Source organism: Vulpes vulpes, chromosome 16, assembly GCF_048418805.1.
Source record: "Vulpes vulpes isolate BD-2025 chromosome 16, VulVul3, whole genome shotgun sequence".
NCBI lineage: Eukaryota > Metazoa > Chordata > Mammalia > Carnivora > Canidae > Vulpes > Vulpes vulpes.
The window spans coordinates 43,500,814-43,519,621 of NC_132795.1; the positions used below are offsets into that span (position 1 = coordinate 43,500,814).

The window sequence follows — 18,808 nt, forward strand, 5'->3', positions numbered from 1 at the left end:
CCCCGTGTGAGCGCAGCCATGGGTCCAGTCCCGAGGTTGCCAATGAGGCAGCAGCAAGTGCGGAGGCCCGGGGACAGGGCGCGGGAAGCCCCAGAACCTGTCCAGGCTGCTCCTTTGGGGGTTCACTGATTATCCTGAACGACAGAGTTTTTGAGGGCGGGGCACGTCCTGGCCTCACACACGACGGTGGCACTTGGGTCACCCTAAGGCCACTAGGTCACCCTAGTGACTACGCATGTGCCCCTGTTCCAATGAGCGGGGTGCATGAACTGGTGACCCCAACAAGCGGCTCAGTGCCCCCCACGTGGCCCCAGTGAGTAGGGCCCGCAGATAATGGGGGTCATGGGGCTGGGCCGGCTGCCTGCGTCCCCTTGGTCACCCCGCGGCTCCTGTGGCTCCGGTGCACCTGCTAGGCCTTTGGCGCCCACTGCTCGGCCCCTTTGCTAAATAACCAGATCTCTCCTATGTTTAAGGGATTCAAGGACGACGTCTACCGGCAGAGAAGGAAGTACTTCGTGGACGTGGCCATGGGCTACAAGTAGTAAGTACCGGAGTGTGGGAGCTCGGCCCCCATCCTCACCGCCACCTGCGGGCTGCGCACCAACTACGGACAGCACTTGCTGCGCAGGCGGGTGGAGGCAGCACAGGTGCCGGAAGGTCCCTGGGCTGCCACAGCCGCGTGACGTCACAGCCACCGCACCTGCCGCCGCGCAGGCCCTGGTCACCTGCTGCTAGCCGCTCCCCGCCGGCCCCCGGGCCCTCCGCGCGGGTGGGACCTGGGTGCGAGTCTCACCTTTGACTCTGCCTGTTGGGGCCCCTTCCACGACCAGCCCCCTGTGCCCCCTTCCACACCCCCCGGTGCCCCCTTCCACACCCCCCCCAGTGCCCCCTTCCACGCCCAGCCTCCTGGCGACAGGAGGGGCCCTGCAGAAGTGCCCCCGGGGGTCACGCCAGCACCTTCATGGAACATACTTGTGTTTGCTTCTCATGGAGGTGGAGGGTCCCTGCCACGTGGGGGCCTCGGGGAGAGCCCCACCCTGATCCAGGCCGCGGGGGTGAGGCCGGGGCGCAGCGGGTGCAGGGGGTGCGGGGAGCCGGAGGGGCTGGCCGGCCTCCGTGTCCTGCGCTCCCATTAGCGGCACCTGGACACCTGCACCGGGCACCCCCTTGTCGGCTCAGGAGCAGCCGTGGGAGCCTGATCTCGGGGCAAAGCCTAGATCCTGCCCCACAGGAGTCGCTTTATTTTACTTGCGAGGAGGTGGGCAGCCTGACTGTCCCATGGGGCAACTTTGTCCTGGGTGAGAATTTCAGATATTTTGTGTGTCTTGGTGTTTTAGAGAATGTCACTGGTGGCTTTTTCCCTTTTTCCTCTTTTTTTTTTTTTTTTGTGGACTATGGCACACAGGGGCTCAAGCTGAGTTGAGGGGTCCCACCTGACACCCCCGCTGGGTCACCGGGTGGCTCCCTCTGGCTCCCTGTGTGTCTGGGGCTCTCCCCGCACCCTCCAAGCCCCAGGCAGCCTTCCGTTCTTTCTCCACTGCTTTTATGACCCTAAACACCAGGACCACTTGACCTGCGCTTTTCCACCTGTGTCTGCTCCATTTTTGTTCTCCTCTGTTCCAGGCCACTTTTTTTTCCTTTAAAGATTTTATCTATTTATTCCTGAGAGACACAGAGGGGCAGAGACACAGGCAGAGGGAGAAGCAAGCTCCCTGTGGGGAGCCCGACACGGGACTCGATCCTGGGACCCCGGGGTCACGGCCTGAGCCGAAGGCAGATGCTCAACTGCTGAGCTCCCCACTACTTGATTGTGAAACTTAAGATTGGCTCCCTTGATTCACAGATTGTCCCCGGGGAATCGGGTCGTACGTGGGTCATGGAAGGGGTGCATGCAGGCCGTGACAAAAGCTCAGAGCTGGGCAGAGCTTTTTTCTTTAGGGGGAACCGATGGATAAATATGGGTTTTACACACAGGTAGTATAGGTATTACGCGACTGGGAAGAGGCGTGTGTTTGTGCACGTGAAGAATCTCGTTAGCACGGCGATCAAGGAGCCGCTCAAATGTCACTTATTTCTCCTTGGTGGAGCCCAGAACCTGGGCCAGGCAAGCTGAGCCTACTGGTGGGGTATCTAGGAGTCAATGCCTTTCACGGGGCCTCGATCCTGGGGAGACTTTTTGTTTTAAAGAAAACACGCTGATATGGGCAGAAAAGCGAAGGAGCGTAGAGGCAAGATGATGGGAGTGTCCGGCTGCCGGCTTCCCGTAGCTTAGGTGCCGGATCTGCAGAAAATCAAAGTAAACACTAGTGGTTGGAAATGGTGGAGACTTTTTTTCCTGCAAAAAGCTTTATTGCTTCCTTTTGGTCCACGACCTAGAAGTTCAGGGTGGTTGAGAAGCTGTCTCATGGCTGCGGGGACAGGCTTAGGCTGAAGCCCTGGCACCGAGGGGGATGTCACAGAGGCCTCTCATAGGGTGAGCCTTTGGAAGGGATACCCTCCCCCCCGACCCCGCAGCCCAGCCTGGGGCCGCCGCTCTGCAGAGCTGGCCAGGTGGTTGCTATCTCCTTGCTGAGCTTCAGCTGCTCCTGTAGGAGATGGTTCTCCGGAAAGTCACAGAGCCGGGGGACTGTGTGGGCAGAGCCTGGGCATGCAGATCCAGAGGGGCCTGCTTCACGCTCTCCTCCAGAACCGTGGCAGCTTCCAGGGGATGGCTTCTGTGCATCCTGGAGGAGGGCCTGGCTGCCATATGTTTGCCTCCTCAAGAAGCACTGGGCACCCTCGTGCTTCTCCGAGGATGGGGAAGCAGCCCATGCCTTCCAGAGCCGCACCAGCGCGGTGGAACTAGAGGCGCAGAGAGAGGTAGGTGTGGGAGGCCTGCAGGTGCATGCTGACCAGGCCTCCACCTCGGTGGGACAGTTCTGACCAATCTGGGAGCTCATGGTTGGTGGGCAATAAGGAAGCTAAGCTCAAAAGATGGTGTTGGCTGTTCCAGAGGCAGAGGGCGGCTGAGAAGATGGTTCCGAAGGTTATTAGCTGGAAGGTAGGAGGCTCAAGGGGCGTCCCTGGGTCTGTTCTGTTGAAACACTGTTGAAGCAAGACACAGACTTGCAGGAGCCCCAGCTGGAAGGGGTGGGGACTGTATACAAAGAAGGCACTGGATGGAGCTAGAGCATCCAGGCCCCGTTTACAGGGCTGGGGAGTGCTTAGGTTCAAGGGCCCTGGCTCAGTGACTGGATGTTCCAGAGGCTGAGGCAGGCAGGGAGCTGCCAATTCATCATTTTCCGGGGAGAAACTACTCTCACATGGTTCACAAAACTCCCTGCTGTCGTGACCCCGGGTAGGCTAAACATTAACCCGAAGGTTCTGTGGTGGCTATAGGGTCAAAGCAAAGGGTGTTTGACCAAGACAGTCTGGAATCCAGGGCCACGATGGCCCTCTCCCTGGGCAGCGCCAAGTCCAGGCTCACCACCTCCAACAGCCAGGAGATTAAACACAACAAAACTCTTACAGCCTTGGGGCCAGACAGTCTGGGGCTCAAGTCTTGACTCCACTGCCTCCTCACTGGGTGCTCAGCCTCACTGTGCCTGTTTCTTCCCCCAGAACGTGTGTGTTGGCACCTCCCAGGGCTGTAGGGAGGATTGCCAAAGAGAAGGCACATGCTGTGCTCCACACAGGGCCTGGTGCACGAGCTGGGGTCGGAAGCATCCCTCGGTCTTATCGCCTCTTGCCCTTTGGCACAGGCTCTCTTCACTTTCCAGTTGAACTATTGATCAGTTCTTTGCCTACGTCAGCGCCATTGCTTATGGGGCCACTGTAACGACTCCTGTAGCTCACGTGTCCCTAGAAGTCATCAGAAGCCTGTGCTGGAGCTTGCGTGCACATCAACCTCCCTCTCTATGGAGAGATTTTAGGACGCAGCCGTCTTGCCATTTGCATGGGGTGGGGGGAGCTGCCAGAATGCGGACAACAGATCAGTTGCCTTGGTGCTTCTTGTAGGTTGGCGGGAGACGAAGGTGCCCATCAGGCGTGGTTAGATCTGGGAAGCACAAACCCAGGACCTGTGCAAAGTGGAGAGAAACGAATCATTCCCGGTGCCTTTTATGCCAGTGCTGCTGTGGCTCCTCTGAATAGGAGTTTGAGGATGGTTGGAGGCTAATAGGGCGTGCTTGGGTGCGCGCCGGAGGCAGACGGGGCGCTGCAGGCCGGGCTTGAGTTAGGTGCCGGTGAGCGTGGGGCCCCCGTGCTACCGAACCCCAGGTGGGCCTGGCCCACCGTCTCCAGCTGGCTATGCCGTAAGTTGGGCATCCTTTTAGTTCACGAAACATAAAGATGCGATTTAATTGAAATAGGGGCTTTTCTAGTGCTGATGGCTTTCCGAGAGAGCAAAGGAAAAACACGAACACAATAGTTACTTAAAATGAGCTCATTAGAGGGGCTGCTGGCTGCATGTGCAACCTGATTTCCCAACCCAAAGCTTGGAACTGCTGGTCCGAGTAGCAGATTATTTGAGGCTGGAGTGGTCCTAAAAATCCAGCGGGTGAGGTCCCCGCAAGTACGACTTGCTGATGCAATTAGGGACCGTGCCAACTTGTGGAGAACAATTCGATTCCCTGTTAATAATATGGTTAGGCTTTCTGGGCCCCACGTGGGTCAAACATACGGTCGGAAATACAGGGGACGATGGAGTAGGGACGTGTGGGGCTGTTGGAGGGACTGCAGGACGCAGTCTGGGTGCCTGGGGCCGAGGAAGGGGAGGGACAAGAGGCGACATGCAGGAGAACAGGTGTTGACACCAAGGCCGGGGCGTCCCGTGCGGGACTTGCGTGGAAGGCTTTTTACTGTGATGGTCTTGCAAGGATGAAGCAGGGGGAGAATCAGCGCGAGCGGAGAACATGAGAACCTTGCAGTCTGGGACGGGAACCTAGCCGGCTCCAAGGGCGGTGGCCACCAGCCCAGAGGTGGAGGGCGGCCTGGCGGTGGCGTCTACAGGGCCCACCCAGCATGGCCCGCTTCCATGCAGAGTCTCTATAGACGCCCGGGGCGGGGGCCTGCAGGATCCTCTGGATCGGGGGTCCAGGCACTGGGGATTGGGGTCCGGGGTTGCCAAGGGTCTGGGGGTCCCGGGGGACCCAGGTGCCTCCTTGCCAAAGCTGTGGAGGAAAGGCTCATGGGCGCACACACGGCTCCGTGGAAGGCCCCAGGCACCGGCGGCCTGAGCGCCCTGCTGTGAATTCGGGTGGGAGAGGATGCACGTGGCACCTGGTCCCGGTGCAGCCCAGGAAGGCGCGAGGCCGCAGCTGGGGGTGAGGGCTAGGGAGTGGGTGGAGGTCGTGAAAGTGGGGGCTCGGTGGGGGGGCTCGGTGGCGTCTGTGGCCACGGGCACCTTCCTACCTCAGCCTCGGCCCTAGCTTTGCCGCCTTTCTGGGGGCCTCACAACTGCCACATTATTGAGGAAGAATCGGGAATGCATTTTTTTTTCCCAACTGGCTGGAAATAAGCACATTTTTCTTCGCGGGCCTAGGACGACGGTTCCTCCCCGATCTGCACGCATATTTGATTATATCTTTGGAGGGAGTGGTGGTAGTTATTTCAATCCGTCTTCCTCTCCTGGAAAGAGGCCCCGAGCTCTGGCTTTAACTGTGCCACCCTTGTTCGCTTCGATTGATTTTGAATATTGTCGTGATTGTCTTTCGTTATGAATGCACTTTGTTCCGGCGGAAGCTGAGGCGGGAGGTCCCCTCACGTCCTTCTCTGGTGCTGCTCCCTCTGGGATTTGTGTGTCGGACTCCCATGGTCTGAAATGTAGTTAGGGCAACGCGGGGTCAGCGAGTGAGGTCGCCGAGGCGCGTGCAACACGCCCGCCCGAGTTTGCTGAAAGTCGGAAAATCCCCTCATTTGCCACGACAACCCGTCTGACTTCAAATTCAGGGAGAGGCGCTTGAACCCGTGGCTTGGCCTCAGTTCTCCCCTCCGTGAAATGGGGATAACATGACCTCTCCTTTCTCCTGGGAAGATTCTGAAGATTAAACCAAGTCGGTGGAGCACTGGTATCTCTGCACTCTTATCTCTCTCCAAACAATAAGCACAGAGTGTAGACCCAAAGCCTGGGCTTTACTCAGCCCCCTGGCCCTCGTGGCGGGCCTTCCTTGCTTTTTCCAGTTTTTCTTTCAATATGAGAGGCCGGGTGTGGTGTGATTAGGAGGCCAGGAGCTGCGCCGGACGGCCTGGGGGAGGATTCCAGCTTTCAACACTCGCCAGCTGAGTGACTCCGCCAAGTGATTTGTCTTCGATGCCTCAGTTTCCCTATCTGTACACCGGGATAACTCTACTACCGCTTTAAAGGATTGTTATAGGGACTAAGTGAGCTTAAGTAATAACAGCACTTAGAACACTTAGGAGATGCGTAATTGCTAATATTGTTATAATTTTTCTTCCTTCAGCTGGTCTCTCCTTTTGGTCTACCCGCGTGCTCCAAATCCCTCTCTTTTTAAAAAGATTTATTTATTTATTTTAGAGATGGAGAGAGTACGTGTGAGAGCCTGGGGAGGGGCAGAGGGAAAGCATCTCAAGCGGACACCCGCCGAGCGTGGAGCCCAACGGAGGGCTCAGTCTCACAAATGACTCCAAAACTGAGCAGCTTAAAGCGACAGACATGTCCTATCTTATGAAGTTTCTGAAGGTCAGGAATTAGGGAGGCGCTTTGCTGGGTGTGTCGGGATCAGGGTGTCTCACGAGGCTGGAGTCATGAAGCCTCTTGACCAGAGGAGGCCAGGGCTGGAAGATCTGTTTCCGATCTGATCGTTCCCACGGCGGTTGGCTGGAGGCCCGGTTTCCTTCCCACACGGGTCCCTCTGCTGGCCTGCCAAGTGTCCTCAGGACGGGGCACCTGGCCTCCCTCAGGCTGGGTTGTCCAGAAGGAAGCATGCCTCTTCTAATCTAACCTCTTGACGTGCTCCACTGGCTCCGCGGCCCGGCCGTGCTGCACTGCAGGGGCCACCATGGCACAACCCAGGAGGAAGGCTTCCCTGAGCACCTGCGGGGAGCTTGGCTACCATATGCATTGAGCTTGTGCTCCATTTTGTCTTCAAGACCCGGTCTATCCGCTCCCACACGGGTGCTAAGGTATGAGGAGCAGAAGCATCCCCGTGAAAGCAGCGGTGTGGCACCATTTGCGGCAGAAGGTCTGACGTTGGAGCTAGATGGAGCTGGGTTTGAACTCCCGCTCCACCACTCGTGCTCCGTGGCCGTGAGCACTGACCTGGTTTCTCTGCATCTCAGTGCTCTTTTTTTTTTTCTCTTAAGATTTATTTATTTGGGAGACAGAGCAAGGGAGCACGCACCCCCGAGCAGAGGAGGGAGGAAGGGCAGAGGGGGAGAGCATCTCATGCAGACTCCTTGCTGAGTGCAGAGCCTGATGCAAGGCTCCATCGCAGGACCCCGAGATGGTGACCAGAGCCAAAATCAGGAGCGGGATGCTCAGCCAGCTGGGCTGCCCGGGCATCCGTGCTCTTACCTGAAAACGGGCACAGTACTTATGTACCTTGTGTGGTTGGGAGGAGGAGCAGTGGTCACGGGCCCAGGTGCTGGCTCATACAAGCTGCGGTTGAGTCTATGACAGATACGATTGCTATGATGACGGATCGTGTGGCTAACGTTTCCTCGATTCCATGTGATTATATGTCAAGCTCATTTAAAATGAATAAAAGACCTTTAGGGAGTGAATGGATCATGGACTTTCAGGCTCCATGGTCGGCTGGATTAAAGGAACTTTTCACACCTATAAGCATGGGTGCATGTGTGTGTGCATGTGTGCACCTTTCAGTTGCATGTGACTCAGGCACACAGGTTGCTTCTTTAATTGAAAAACCGGCCACCTCCCAGGCCTTCCCGGGCCTTCCCAGGCTGGGGAGTGTCAGCTAAGATTAGAGGGGGCAGGGGGTGGGGGGCAGCTGGCCCGCATCAGATCAGTCTCTGAATGGCTGCTGGTGGGACCCCTCACCTGGTGTATTTGGGTAGTTTTAGCTTCTTTTGGTTACACTCCCGCTGAGCGCCGGGCACCGTGTTCAACACTTGGCTTATTATGTTCTCTCTATAAGCTCACAGAAAGCCTTTGGGGCTACTGCCATCTTTTTTTTTTTTTTTTAAGATTTTATTTATTTACTTGAGAGAGCGCATGAGCCAGGGGAGGGGCATAGAGGCAGACTCCCCACTGAGCAGGGAGAGAGACTCAATCCCAGGACCCCAGGATCGCACCCTGAGCTGAAGGCAGATGCTCAAACGCCGAGCCACCCAGGTGTCCCTTTTTTTTTTTTAACTTAAAAAATTTTTTTAATAGCGAGTTAGCTTTTGTTTGCGCCACAGGATTCATGATGCGGAGCCTTTCTTGGGGGGCCCTGGCCATTACACGACTTGCAGAACCGTAACTGCGGAGGCCCCACCTCTCCACCTTCCCAGAGGTTTCAGTTGACCTTAGCATTTCTCGTTTCGTGCGGGAAGAGCCATGATTTATGGATCCTGCTTGGTTTCAGGAGGCAGCTAAAAGAAATCCGTTACTAGCAGGAGTTGTGAGCGCCACACTGCCTATTTTTGGATAGGCGACTCTTAATTGGAAACATCACAAATAGAAGGTGGCAGAAGGATGAAAGGGGAAAGTCATGCTTTCCTAACAGGGGAGGAAACTGAAGTCGGGGTTGCAACTTTTTGTCCTGAATTTTGTTTTCCTCACCCGTCTCGTTGGCAGATGGTCACCTGGATGAATTGTGGGCTCCGTTGTGACGTGGGACCAAGCTTGAATTTTTTCCCCCTTCTTAAGAAAACCCGCCAAATACGTTTTCTCCCTGACCGAGCTAATTCTATCCCGTTCCATTACCCTCCATGGATTTGCTTTCCCAGGTTTTGAACGAAACGGGGATCTACGTGGCTGTTTGGGTACTTTGTGGCTCCTGCATAGACACCGGCTGTGGAGGCTTTAATTTCTCTGAAATGGAGAGGTAAATTGAAGAGTAGAACAAATCCAAATATTTGTGGTGCTGGGGTCATTTCCCTGACAGCTGGAATGGATTCCGAGGAAGGTCACGTTAGGGTCTCCCAAGAGTGCCTCTTCTGCAGAATATAAATATCTTTCTCTGCTCAAGAGGCCCCCCCATCCCCATCTGCATCCCGTCCCCCGTCCCCATCCTGTCCCCCTTCTTTTCAGTCTCCGTGGCAGCTTCAGCTTCCATTCGACCGCGCTCAAGTTGAAAACAAGAGCAACAGAATTAAACGACCAGATGTTAAGAGTTTTTGGGCTCACTACAGCGTCCTCCGCGTTCCTGGGGTGTGCAGCCCTTGGAAGGATTTGGAAGATGTCAGGCTTTAGGGAACAGTCATTTCCTTGCCAAGCGTTTCTCTTTACCTGAAGTTCAGCTCAGTGGCTGAGAGGAAGGGGGCCTGAGAGCGGAAAGAAAGACAAAAGAGAAAATCGACTTGGAAATTTCCACCTGTTGGGCTCGGTGGGCTTAGATGTGCGCGAGTGCCCCCGGCGGCTGCTGTGTGGTTGTAACGTGGTGCCCACAGCTGGGGAAAGCCCGAGCACAGTGCGGCCCGATGTCACTTACGGACAAGGACCGGGGTGGCACCCGGGTGCAACGCTGATCGCCGGGAACCAGGTATGAGTCTTTTGCCTTAACATGATCTCTGTGAGCGTGAAGGATTGACGTTGCTCTCCGCGAGTCCCGGGGGGGTGAGTGGGTCCATCCAGAAGAGCGCTCGGCTGTCATCTCTGGACCTGTTCCCGACCCTGCAGGGGAGCGATGCAGTGTCCCCCCCTTGCCGCTCGCTCGCCTGGAGGGGGCATCCGGCTGCACTGAGCAACTGTTGGGTGTCTGGGAGCCTCACGGGTGACACCACGGGGTCTTCCCAGTGTGGTGTGGTCGTCCCAATGCCCTCGTTTTCAACTCAGGACATGGAGGCCAAACTCAGTGCTTCACATGCGTCAGGTGCCTGGGACCCCGCACCCAGGTGCGGTGGTTAGGAGGGGCCTGCAGAGCGGGCCTTCCGTGGCCGAGTCCCTGCGGCGCCGCTTGCCACCATCGGGTCTTATCGCACGGCGTGTGAGCCTCAGTTTCCTTTGCCGTCAACCGCTCCATAAGGTGAGCATTACCTGACACCCTCCCTGTGATGTGCCCCCGTGTTCCTGCTACCGGTGAGTGGATGGGTGGCGGCTGGTATTAATTCCCTTGGGGCCGTGAACTGCAGGGCACCCACATTCCCTCATCGCCACCGGGAGACTTCGGGCCTCCTGGTCCCTATGGGTCAGGATGCAAGACATGTGGGATTACAGGCGGGGGTGCCTTGGAGCCCCCAGCCTGGGCCCTGTCACCCCGAGCCCGCCACAATCGTGGTGCGTGTCTGGATCGCATTCCTTTGAGCTCCGCTCCCTGGTGGGTTGAACACGGGCCTAGCGATGGATGTGAGGTCTGAAGGCGCGGCTGCTCGGGGCTAATTGCACAATAGTTTCAGCAGAAGATCCATCCTCTAGAATGAGAGGAGGGCTTCCTGCGAGGTGAGAAAGTGAGGGAGGCCCTATCCTGGGGTGCTCGGGACACATAACAGCACGTAACGTCCAGGAGTTAGATCCCCTTCCCGCGGGCTCCCAGCGCCCGGGGCTGGATTTGCATTATGTCTCGTAAGCGCGACCCCGATCTTAACAGTGTGAACAAAACCAGCCCACGTGCTTGTTGGCTACCATCTGAAGGTTCCTTGGGGCCCGTAGACTCATTTGCAAAAAATTCACGTGTGCAAAACTCCTTTGCAAAAGCAAATAAAATACGTGATGGCAAATGCTCTTTACCTGGCTGGCCTAGGGGAGCCGCTGAGCCCGAGCCTGCGCCGCGACGCTCGCTCTGTGGAGTCACGTAGCTGTCCCCGCTACCCGGGCTCACGGAGCCCCTTGACGAAGGTCGGACAGGTCGGGGGAGTCTGAAATCTTGACGTGACTCAGATGGTTCTTACGTCCCTGAGCTGACCCGCGGGCCTCCGTTTTGAAAGACGGCACTTGGCCGTCGTGCTCTGCAGCTCGAAAACGTCTCTGGAAGTTTGTTCCTTAAGACGCGCAGCGAAGGAAACAGCTCTGTGGTCGGCTACGTTTGGCTTTCGTGTCCCTTTGGGTTTGCACATGCTGCTGTCTTTGCTCATGACAATTGTCACGAGTATGATACACCGAGGGAGCCCCGGTTAAGAAAATCAGACAAAAAGGAACACTTGACGCCTAAAACCCGTGGCACAGAGGGTAAGTGGAAGCTACCGGAAAACCGAAAATCTCCAAGTTTCTGGGCTTGCTTTTTCTGTAGCAGTAGAAACATGAGGCTGGGAGGACGTAAGGCAGGTGCGTATCTGTGACTTTGCGATATGCATGGCTTTGTGACACGCGGCTACGATTCTCCTTGACCTTTAGATTTGCGGCTTATTTCGGCCTGATTGGTTGGTTGAGCACCTATGATGCTCCAGACTCCACTCTGGGTGGCGGGGACAGGAAAATGAAAATGCAAACAAAGATCCCTGCCTTCAAGGAGCATAGGATGTGATGGGGGGATGGATCTAGCAGGCTAACGAGTGGGAAGTGTGGCCTCCCCTGGCCCCCTGGTCCTCCGGACCCCCCAAGACCCCCCCCAGGCCCCCGGGTATCAGTGACAACATTTCATCCTAATGTGACTGAGTGTCCTTTACAGTCTGAGTTCTGAAGTGTGACTTTATCAGATGTGGGAGCTTTAGACTTTTCTCATTGCCTCTTGGAGATGAGTAGAAAAATGGCATTTGCTCTCCAGTTAAACTTTACTGGAACCCATTGACTCCCTTAGGGTTCATTTTCCTGGCTTGTGGCAACATTTTCTCCAGTGTCGGAGGCAGGTGCCCCCTGACCGCACAGCTCTGTGCATGAGGCCCCTGGGCTGGCAGGTGCGGTGCTAGGAACCAGCTCGGTCACCAGCGGCCTGACAGCACAGCGCCCGGCTGCCACCTCAGGTGTGAGCGGTGCCCCAGACGCTCGGTGACAATTGGCAATACATTTTGTGAGTGATGATTTTATTTTATTTATTTTTATTTTTTAAAAACATTTTATTTATTCATTCATGAGAGACATAGAGAGAGAAGCAGAGACACAGGCAGAGGGAGAAGCAGGCTCCATGCAGGGAGCCCGATGTGGCGACTGGATCCCCGGTCTCCAGGATCACGCCCTGGGCTGAAGGTGGTGCTAAACCACTGAGCCACTCTGAATGATGATTTAAAACAAAAGAAAAATGACATTGGGGGGCGCCTGGGTGGCTCAGTCAGTGAAGCATCTGCCCGCAGCTCAGGGCACAGTCCTGGGGTCCCGGGGTCCTGGGATGGGGCCCATGTGGGGACTCCCTGCCCCGCGGGGGGGCCTGCCTCTCCGTCTCCCTCTCCTCTGCCGCTCCCCCTGCCACTCCCCCTGCCAAATAAATATTTAAAATCTTTTTAAAAAAAAATGACATCGGATCCACATGAAGATTATTCTTCCAACGTGGGAATAATGTCAGTCTCGCTCTCCTGTATCCTATGCTGTCTCGGGTGGGAAGGAAAGAGGACAGATCACAGAGAGCTCCCTGGAAACACGCAGAATATGGGATGCTCCTCGCCGAGGCAGCCCCTGCATGTGTCCTAAGCCAAGAAGGCACAGAGATAGAGACCTCCCACCTTCAGGTTTCCACGCTTCCTCCGAGGGCCTGCCCAAGCCCCTCGAGGAGCTGCTGGTGGCCACTGAGTTGCAACGCTGACGTAGTTTCCCATTTCAGCCCTGCTCCTCTCCCTTCTGCAAAGCCCCAGGTGGGAACGTCGGGCAAGAGAGCTCCACCGCAGGTGAGGAAGGAAGAAGAGCTGAGGCCCAGACAGAGGGACGAGAGGGACGAGAGGGACGAGAGGGACGGCCTCCCCCAGGCGACAAAGGGCTGAGGACGGGAGGCATCCCCTGGCCCAGCCCGGCCGGAGGAGCGCGCGGCGGAGCCCGGTGGGGAGTGAGTTCAGTCCTGGCGGCTTCCATCAGATCCCCGCACCTCCCCACCGACGCTCTGCTCACCGTTTGTCTGCTTCTTGCCACTCACTCCCAACCCTTTTCCCAAGAAACACGATCCGCCTCGTGTTTCAGCCAGTCTTGCCCCCTTGGGGTCAACACGGCCCGCCCGTAGGGTCTCCTGCGTGGACCGCGGCCTTGCTCCCCGCCCCACATGCACACACTGCGTCTTGCATTTGGAATTCGAGCAGCAAGGACTTTGGGGGACGGCCAGGGCGGATCACTGTGATCAGATATTTTCTAATCCCCCAAATTAAAAAAAAAAAAAGTGTAAGAGAAACGCCCGTGGCTGGACCTGCTGGCGGAGGAGATCAAGGAGATCATTAAATAAGAGCAAAGCGTTGTTGCAGAAAGAGCTCTTGTGGGTCCAGCCTCAGTGGGTAGGTGTCCCTGGATTTCAGTATCCAAAGCGTATCTGTTTTTTTGTTTCTTGTTTCTTGTTTTTTTTTTTTTTTTTTTTTTCCAAATCGTATCTGTTGCACGACTTGAGCAAGCTCAGGACGTGCCTACAAGAACTATCAATGCACCTGCCCCCCGTGACGTTCGGTCTCTGCGTTTTCTACTTTGTCCTCCCTGTGGGGACAGGGCAGGGTTTTCGGGGTCATCCTCAGTATTTCCAAGGAAGGTTCCTGGTCGTCTCCGCGGGATGTCTAATGCCAGGGGTTTTTCTCCCAGGGCTAGGCCTTGATTCCACGGTGACCGCGGTCGCCGCCTCCTGGGTTCGGGCATCCCTGAGCGCCGTCCGTCCCCCACGGTGCGTTTGAGGCCTTGCTTTCCAGTTATTTGGCAAGAGGACCAAGTCGGTGGTGAGTGGAAGCTCCTGAAAGCCGCCTTTCTCTTTTTTTTTTTTTTTCCGGTAATCTAGCAATCAGTGAATAATGATTTTGGTGGTTCTGGAGAATTCCGGAATCCCAGCTAATTCCGTATAAATGGAGGAGACTCCCTAAAGATCTAATTATAACACTTCCATGTCATTAGTTTGCTGGGAAGTCTCATCCTGTTGGGGTTTATACCAGCAGTAAAAAGGTTTTATTTCCCTCCACTCGCCACTTCCAACTGCATTGGGTTGGATTCCACTTTCCTGCTGGGAAGCAAGTTCCTTAGCAACACCGAGTTGGCTGTCATTTTCAATTATTAGTAAGGTCTCATTTGGGTATTTAAGGCCCAGTGCCATTCATTTAAAAAAAGATTAATCTCAAACGTGATTCAAAATGTGTCCCCCCCACCCCCGCTGTTTGGAGTGAATACATGTGTGCGTCATCATGTGTGTGTGCTGTTCTGAGTCGCCTCTCCTCTCCCTTCTGGGCCCTCGTTCCCCTGCGGCTGGAGGCTGAGAGGAGGGAGCGAGGCAGCTGGGAGCGTTCCACAGGGCCGTTGGGATGTCCGCAGTGGGCAGGTGCAGGCCAGGCTGGGACATCTGTGGTTGGAGGTGCAGGCTGCGCTAGGACATCCATGGTGGGCAAGCGCAGGCCATGCTGGGATGTCCGGGGTGGGAGGTGCAGTAGTGGGAGGTGCAGGCCACGCTCGGACGTCCATGGTGGGAGGTGCAGGCTGCACTGGGACGACCGGGGTGGGAGGTGCAGGACATGCTGGGACATCCATGGTGGGCAGATCAGGCCATGCTGACTCTGGTTTGGGCAGGTTGTCTCCGACAGGGTGACCCCTGCGGGGTGCTGTGCGTGGTTTCTTGGGCGCAACCTTCCCTCCATCTGTCCCAGGGCTGGGCGCCCGCATCCCCCCTGTGGCCCTGTCAGTGGTCGTGCCCCCACACCCTTCCCTGGGTGTGCCCACGAGAGTCCGGGGCCCGTCACAAACCAGGAGCCATTTCTGTGTCCTGAGGACAGAGCAGAAGCAGGGCCTCTGAGGCCCCCCGTTTCCCTCCTAGGCCCGTCACGTTGGAGTCGCAGACATCTCCAGGCTTCCCCGGGGTCCTGGCTCCCTGTTCACGTGAACCTCACGTTTCAGAGGACACGCGGCAAGGACTCCTGGAGTGCATGCTACGAGTCCTGCATGGGCTGTTCTGCCCCTGTGGGTCCTTTTTTTTTTTTTTTTTTAAATATTTTATTTATTTATTCATGAGAGACACAGAGAGAGAGAGAGAGAGGCAGAGACACAGGCAGAGGGAGGAGTGGATCCATGCAGGGAGCCCAACGTGGGACTCGATCCTGGGTCTCCAGGATCACACCCTGGGCCAAAGGCAGGCGCTAAACCGCTGAGCCACCCGGGCTGCCCGGGGCTGCCTATGTTTTAAAATTAATTAATTTATTTGAGCGAGTGAGTGAGTGAGAGAGAGTAGGAGGAGGGGTGGAGGGAGAGGGAGAGAGGGAACCTCAAGCAGCCTCCCCGTGGAGCGCAGGGCCCAAACCAAGGGTGGCCCTGTGCTGCCTCTTGGTAAGTGGCCCAGCTCCGTCGGCGGGGCTTTCTCTAGGATGGGAAGCCCCTCAGTGACTTTAGCCTTGGCCGGAGCAGGGGTCTAGGACGCTGAAATACGGTGCCTGTCACACGTACCCTGAGACACATCCCCGTAGATGGGTGTGAAATGATTATGGGGATATATCCCGGACCCCGGAAACAGCAGCACCCCGCCCGTCATCCTGCTCACCTATGACTCACTTACCCCCACACAGGCTAGTGCCTGACAAGCCAAAGGTGGGCAACGCATCCTGTTTTCCCCATGGTGACGGTGTTTATCTTTCCAAATGTCCAATTTCAAAGTTGTATTTATTTTTTTATATATTTTTCTGAAATTTCAGTTTTTTTGTTTGTTTGTTTATTTATTTATTTTAAATTTCGGAGTTTTAAAAACATGCATGCATTCCCAGCGCCCCATGCCCTGCCTCCAGGCTTACTGAGAAGACTGAGTGAGCCCGTGTGGATCTGCAGATCCAGCAGGTACCCTGCTTACCTACGGCTGCATGGGGGATGTTCCAGGTATAACTACCCCTACCTACGGGCCTTATTTCAGTTTGGGATGTGAAAGTAAGTGGGGGTCTGGAATACATTTTTTATTTCGTTGGTATCCACTGATCAATTCAGCCCAGACTGGCTGGGCTTTAAGACTGGGCCTCGGGATCCCTGGGTGGCTCCGCAGTTGAGCACCTGCCTTCGGTCCTGGGATCAAGTCCCACATCGGGCTCCCTGCATGGAGCCTGCTTCTCCCTCTGCCTGTGTCTCTGCCTCTCTCTCTCTGTCTCTCATGAATAAAGAAATAAAAAAAAAAAATCTAAAAAAAAAAAAAGAGGACTGGGCCTTAAGTTAGTGATTAATCAAGGATTAGTTCATAAAAACCACTTTAAAAATGGTGGAAAAGTGGCCCACGGTGAGCTCTCTCTCATTAAATGGGTTTTCATTATATAATCTTATCAGTGACAGAGAAAAGTAGGAATTTTTTTTTCTTGGCTCTTGGAATTTGGCTGTTAATAATAGGCATAAAATGGGACAAATTAGCATTGGCTTTGTGATGAAGTTGGCTTCTCAGCATTCGCCTTGAGTAGTCATGGGGCCGGGGGGCTAGCGTGGAATCTGGGGAGGCTGAGGTCAGCGTGCCCTGCCATCAGGGCGGCCTGGGGCCCAGGGGGCGGCCAGTGAGCCGCGCAGGCGGGACAGAGGCGCGGAGACAGTGAGCTCGCCGCTGACCACCCAGTTCCCCAAGAGCGGGGCTGGACGTTCCTTATTGGGTCTCAGATCCGCAGGACTTGTTCCCGTCCTAGCCTCTGCTGGCTGTCCCTCGCCGCGTGGTCTGGGCGATGCTCGGCTCCCCTTCGAGATGCCCCAGGTTTGCAGACTCGTCCTGGGGGAGACGTTCGACCTAACAGCCTCTCCGCATTTCATTTACCCTTCCAGCCTCCCTGCTCTCCTACCTGCTGCTCTCGGGCCGCTCTTACTAGCTTTATTTATTTATTTATTTAGGTTACTTTATTTATTTAATAGTATTTTTTTATAAATTTATTTTTTATTGGAATTCAATTTGCCAACATATAGAATAACACCCAGTGCTCATCCCGTCCAGTGCCCCCGTCAGTGCCCGTCACCCAGTCACCCCAACCCCCTGCCCTCCTCCCCTTCCACCACCCCTAGTTCATTTCCCAAAGTTAGGAGTCTCTCATGTCCTGTCTCCCTTTCTGATATTTCCCACTCATTTTTCCTCCTTTCCCCTTTATTCCCTTTCACTATTTTTTATATTCCCCAAAGGAATGAGACCATATAATGTTTGTCCTTCTCTGATTGACTTATTAGCTTTATTGGCTCAACTGACTCCAATTGATTTCGTTGGATTTTCTGGAACTGGAGGCAGATCATCTATATATTTATTTCCCTGCATCCTTTCTGTTTTTCTCTCTCCACTTCAAGCTCTCATCTTAAACTTATCGCAGATGCTATAAGCTTTAGCGGTCTTGATCTTCTCAGCAAATATTTGCCAGGTTGTAATTTCTTATTTGTTATCAGCCGCCGGGTTTAAACAAGGCTAATCTTGCTCTAATTTGGTTTGCGTAAGCCCCAGCCTTGGCACTCGGAGAAAGCGAATGCTAGCTTCTTGTTCTTTCTTAAGTGTGTTATGCCCTCATCCCTCCCATACCCACAGTTCATTTTTTTTTAAGAATGAAAATTTGGGGGGATCCCTGGGTGGCTCAGCAGTTTAGCGCCACCTTTAGCCCAGGGCATGATCCTGGAGACCCGGGATCGAATCTTGCATCGGGCTCCCTGCATGGAGCCTCCTTCTCCCTCTGCCTGTGTCTCTGCCTCTCTCTCTCTCTCTCTCTCTCTCTGTGTCTCTCATGAATAAATAAATAAAATCTTTTTTAAAAAATGAAATCTTTTTTAGAAAACCACACTGAATTCTAAAGTAAGGGGTTTGCAAAGAGCACAATAGGGGCGCTCGTTAGGCACCACGCTCCTCCTCGCTTTAGGAGGGGGGTCAGCAAACCTTCCCTGCAGAGCTGCAGAACGTGACAATAGGGAGCTCCTCTGTGCCCCGCGGTCTGTGCCACGACTGCTCCTCGCACCTCAAGACAGCGAGACGGAGCGCACGCCAGCGGACCTGGCTGTGTCCTGACCACAGTTTGGGGCAGTGGGCTGGATCCCCAAGGGGAGCCCCCCGGGTCAGGGGAGGGAGAGGAGGCCGCGGGCCGGCCAAGGGGAGCATCCTGGCGGGCCAGGTGGGATCCCCGAGATCATGGGTCATGCCCTGGACTGAAGGCAGGTGCTAAACTGCTGAGCCACCCAGGGATCCCCGAGGATTTCATTTTTAAGGACTCTGCACACCCGATGTGGGGCTCAGACCCACTGCGCCGAGACCCAGGGTCACGGGCCCTGTGACTGAGCCAGCCAGGTGCCCCCTAAGGATTGAGTCTGGTTGTTTTTTAGCAGTTCCTGGACATTTTACTCACTGAATGAAAAAATATCTCAAAATTATACGCAGAGATTGGGGTGGTTTCCCTGCAAGGGCCGGAGAGAACCCACAGGCAGTTTCATTTTCTAGCGACGACGTCCGTTTATTGCCATGGTTGGGTGGCAGCAGCTGAGGCTTCCAGAGCCCCGCTGTGCACCTGGGCCAGTTCTGTGAACGCGGGGCGCTCAGTGGCTGCTGGTGCGGGGCAGGGATGCAGACCCTACCACACCCCCATGAGGACGAGTGAAATAGGGCTTAGTCGAGTCGCTTATGTGGAAGTCCAAATCCACACACACCACTGTGGCAGGTAGTTCTTGGGGCGCCGGGTGGCCCAGTGGTTGAGCGTGTGCCTT

The 18,808-nt window shown here is 55.3% G+C and overlaps 1 protein-coding gene across 1 annotated transcript in view; it reads left to right on the top strand.

Moving 5' to 3' along the window:
- TPH2 (tryptophan hydroxylase 2) overlaps positions 1-18,808 on the top strand; it is an 83,635-nt gene that overhangs the window by 11,302 nt on the left and 53,525 nt on the right. The window contains exon 5 of the mRNA XM_072741291.1: positions 474-541. Coding sequence (XP_072597392.1) covers positions 474-541 — 68 coding nt within the window. The remainder of the gene's footprint in view (positions 1-473; positions 542-18,808) is intronic.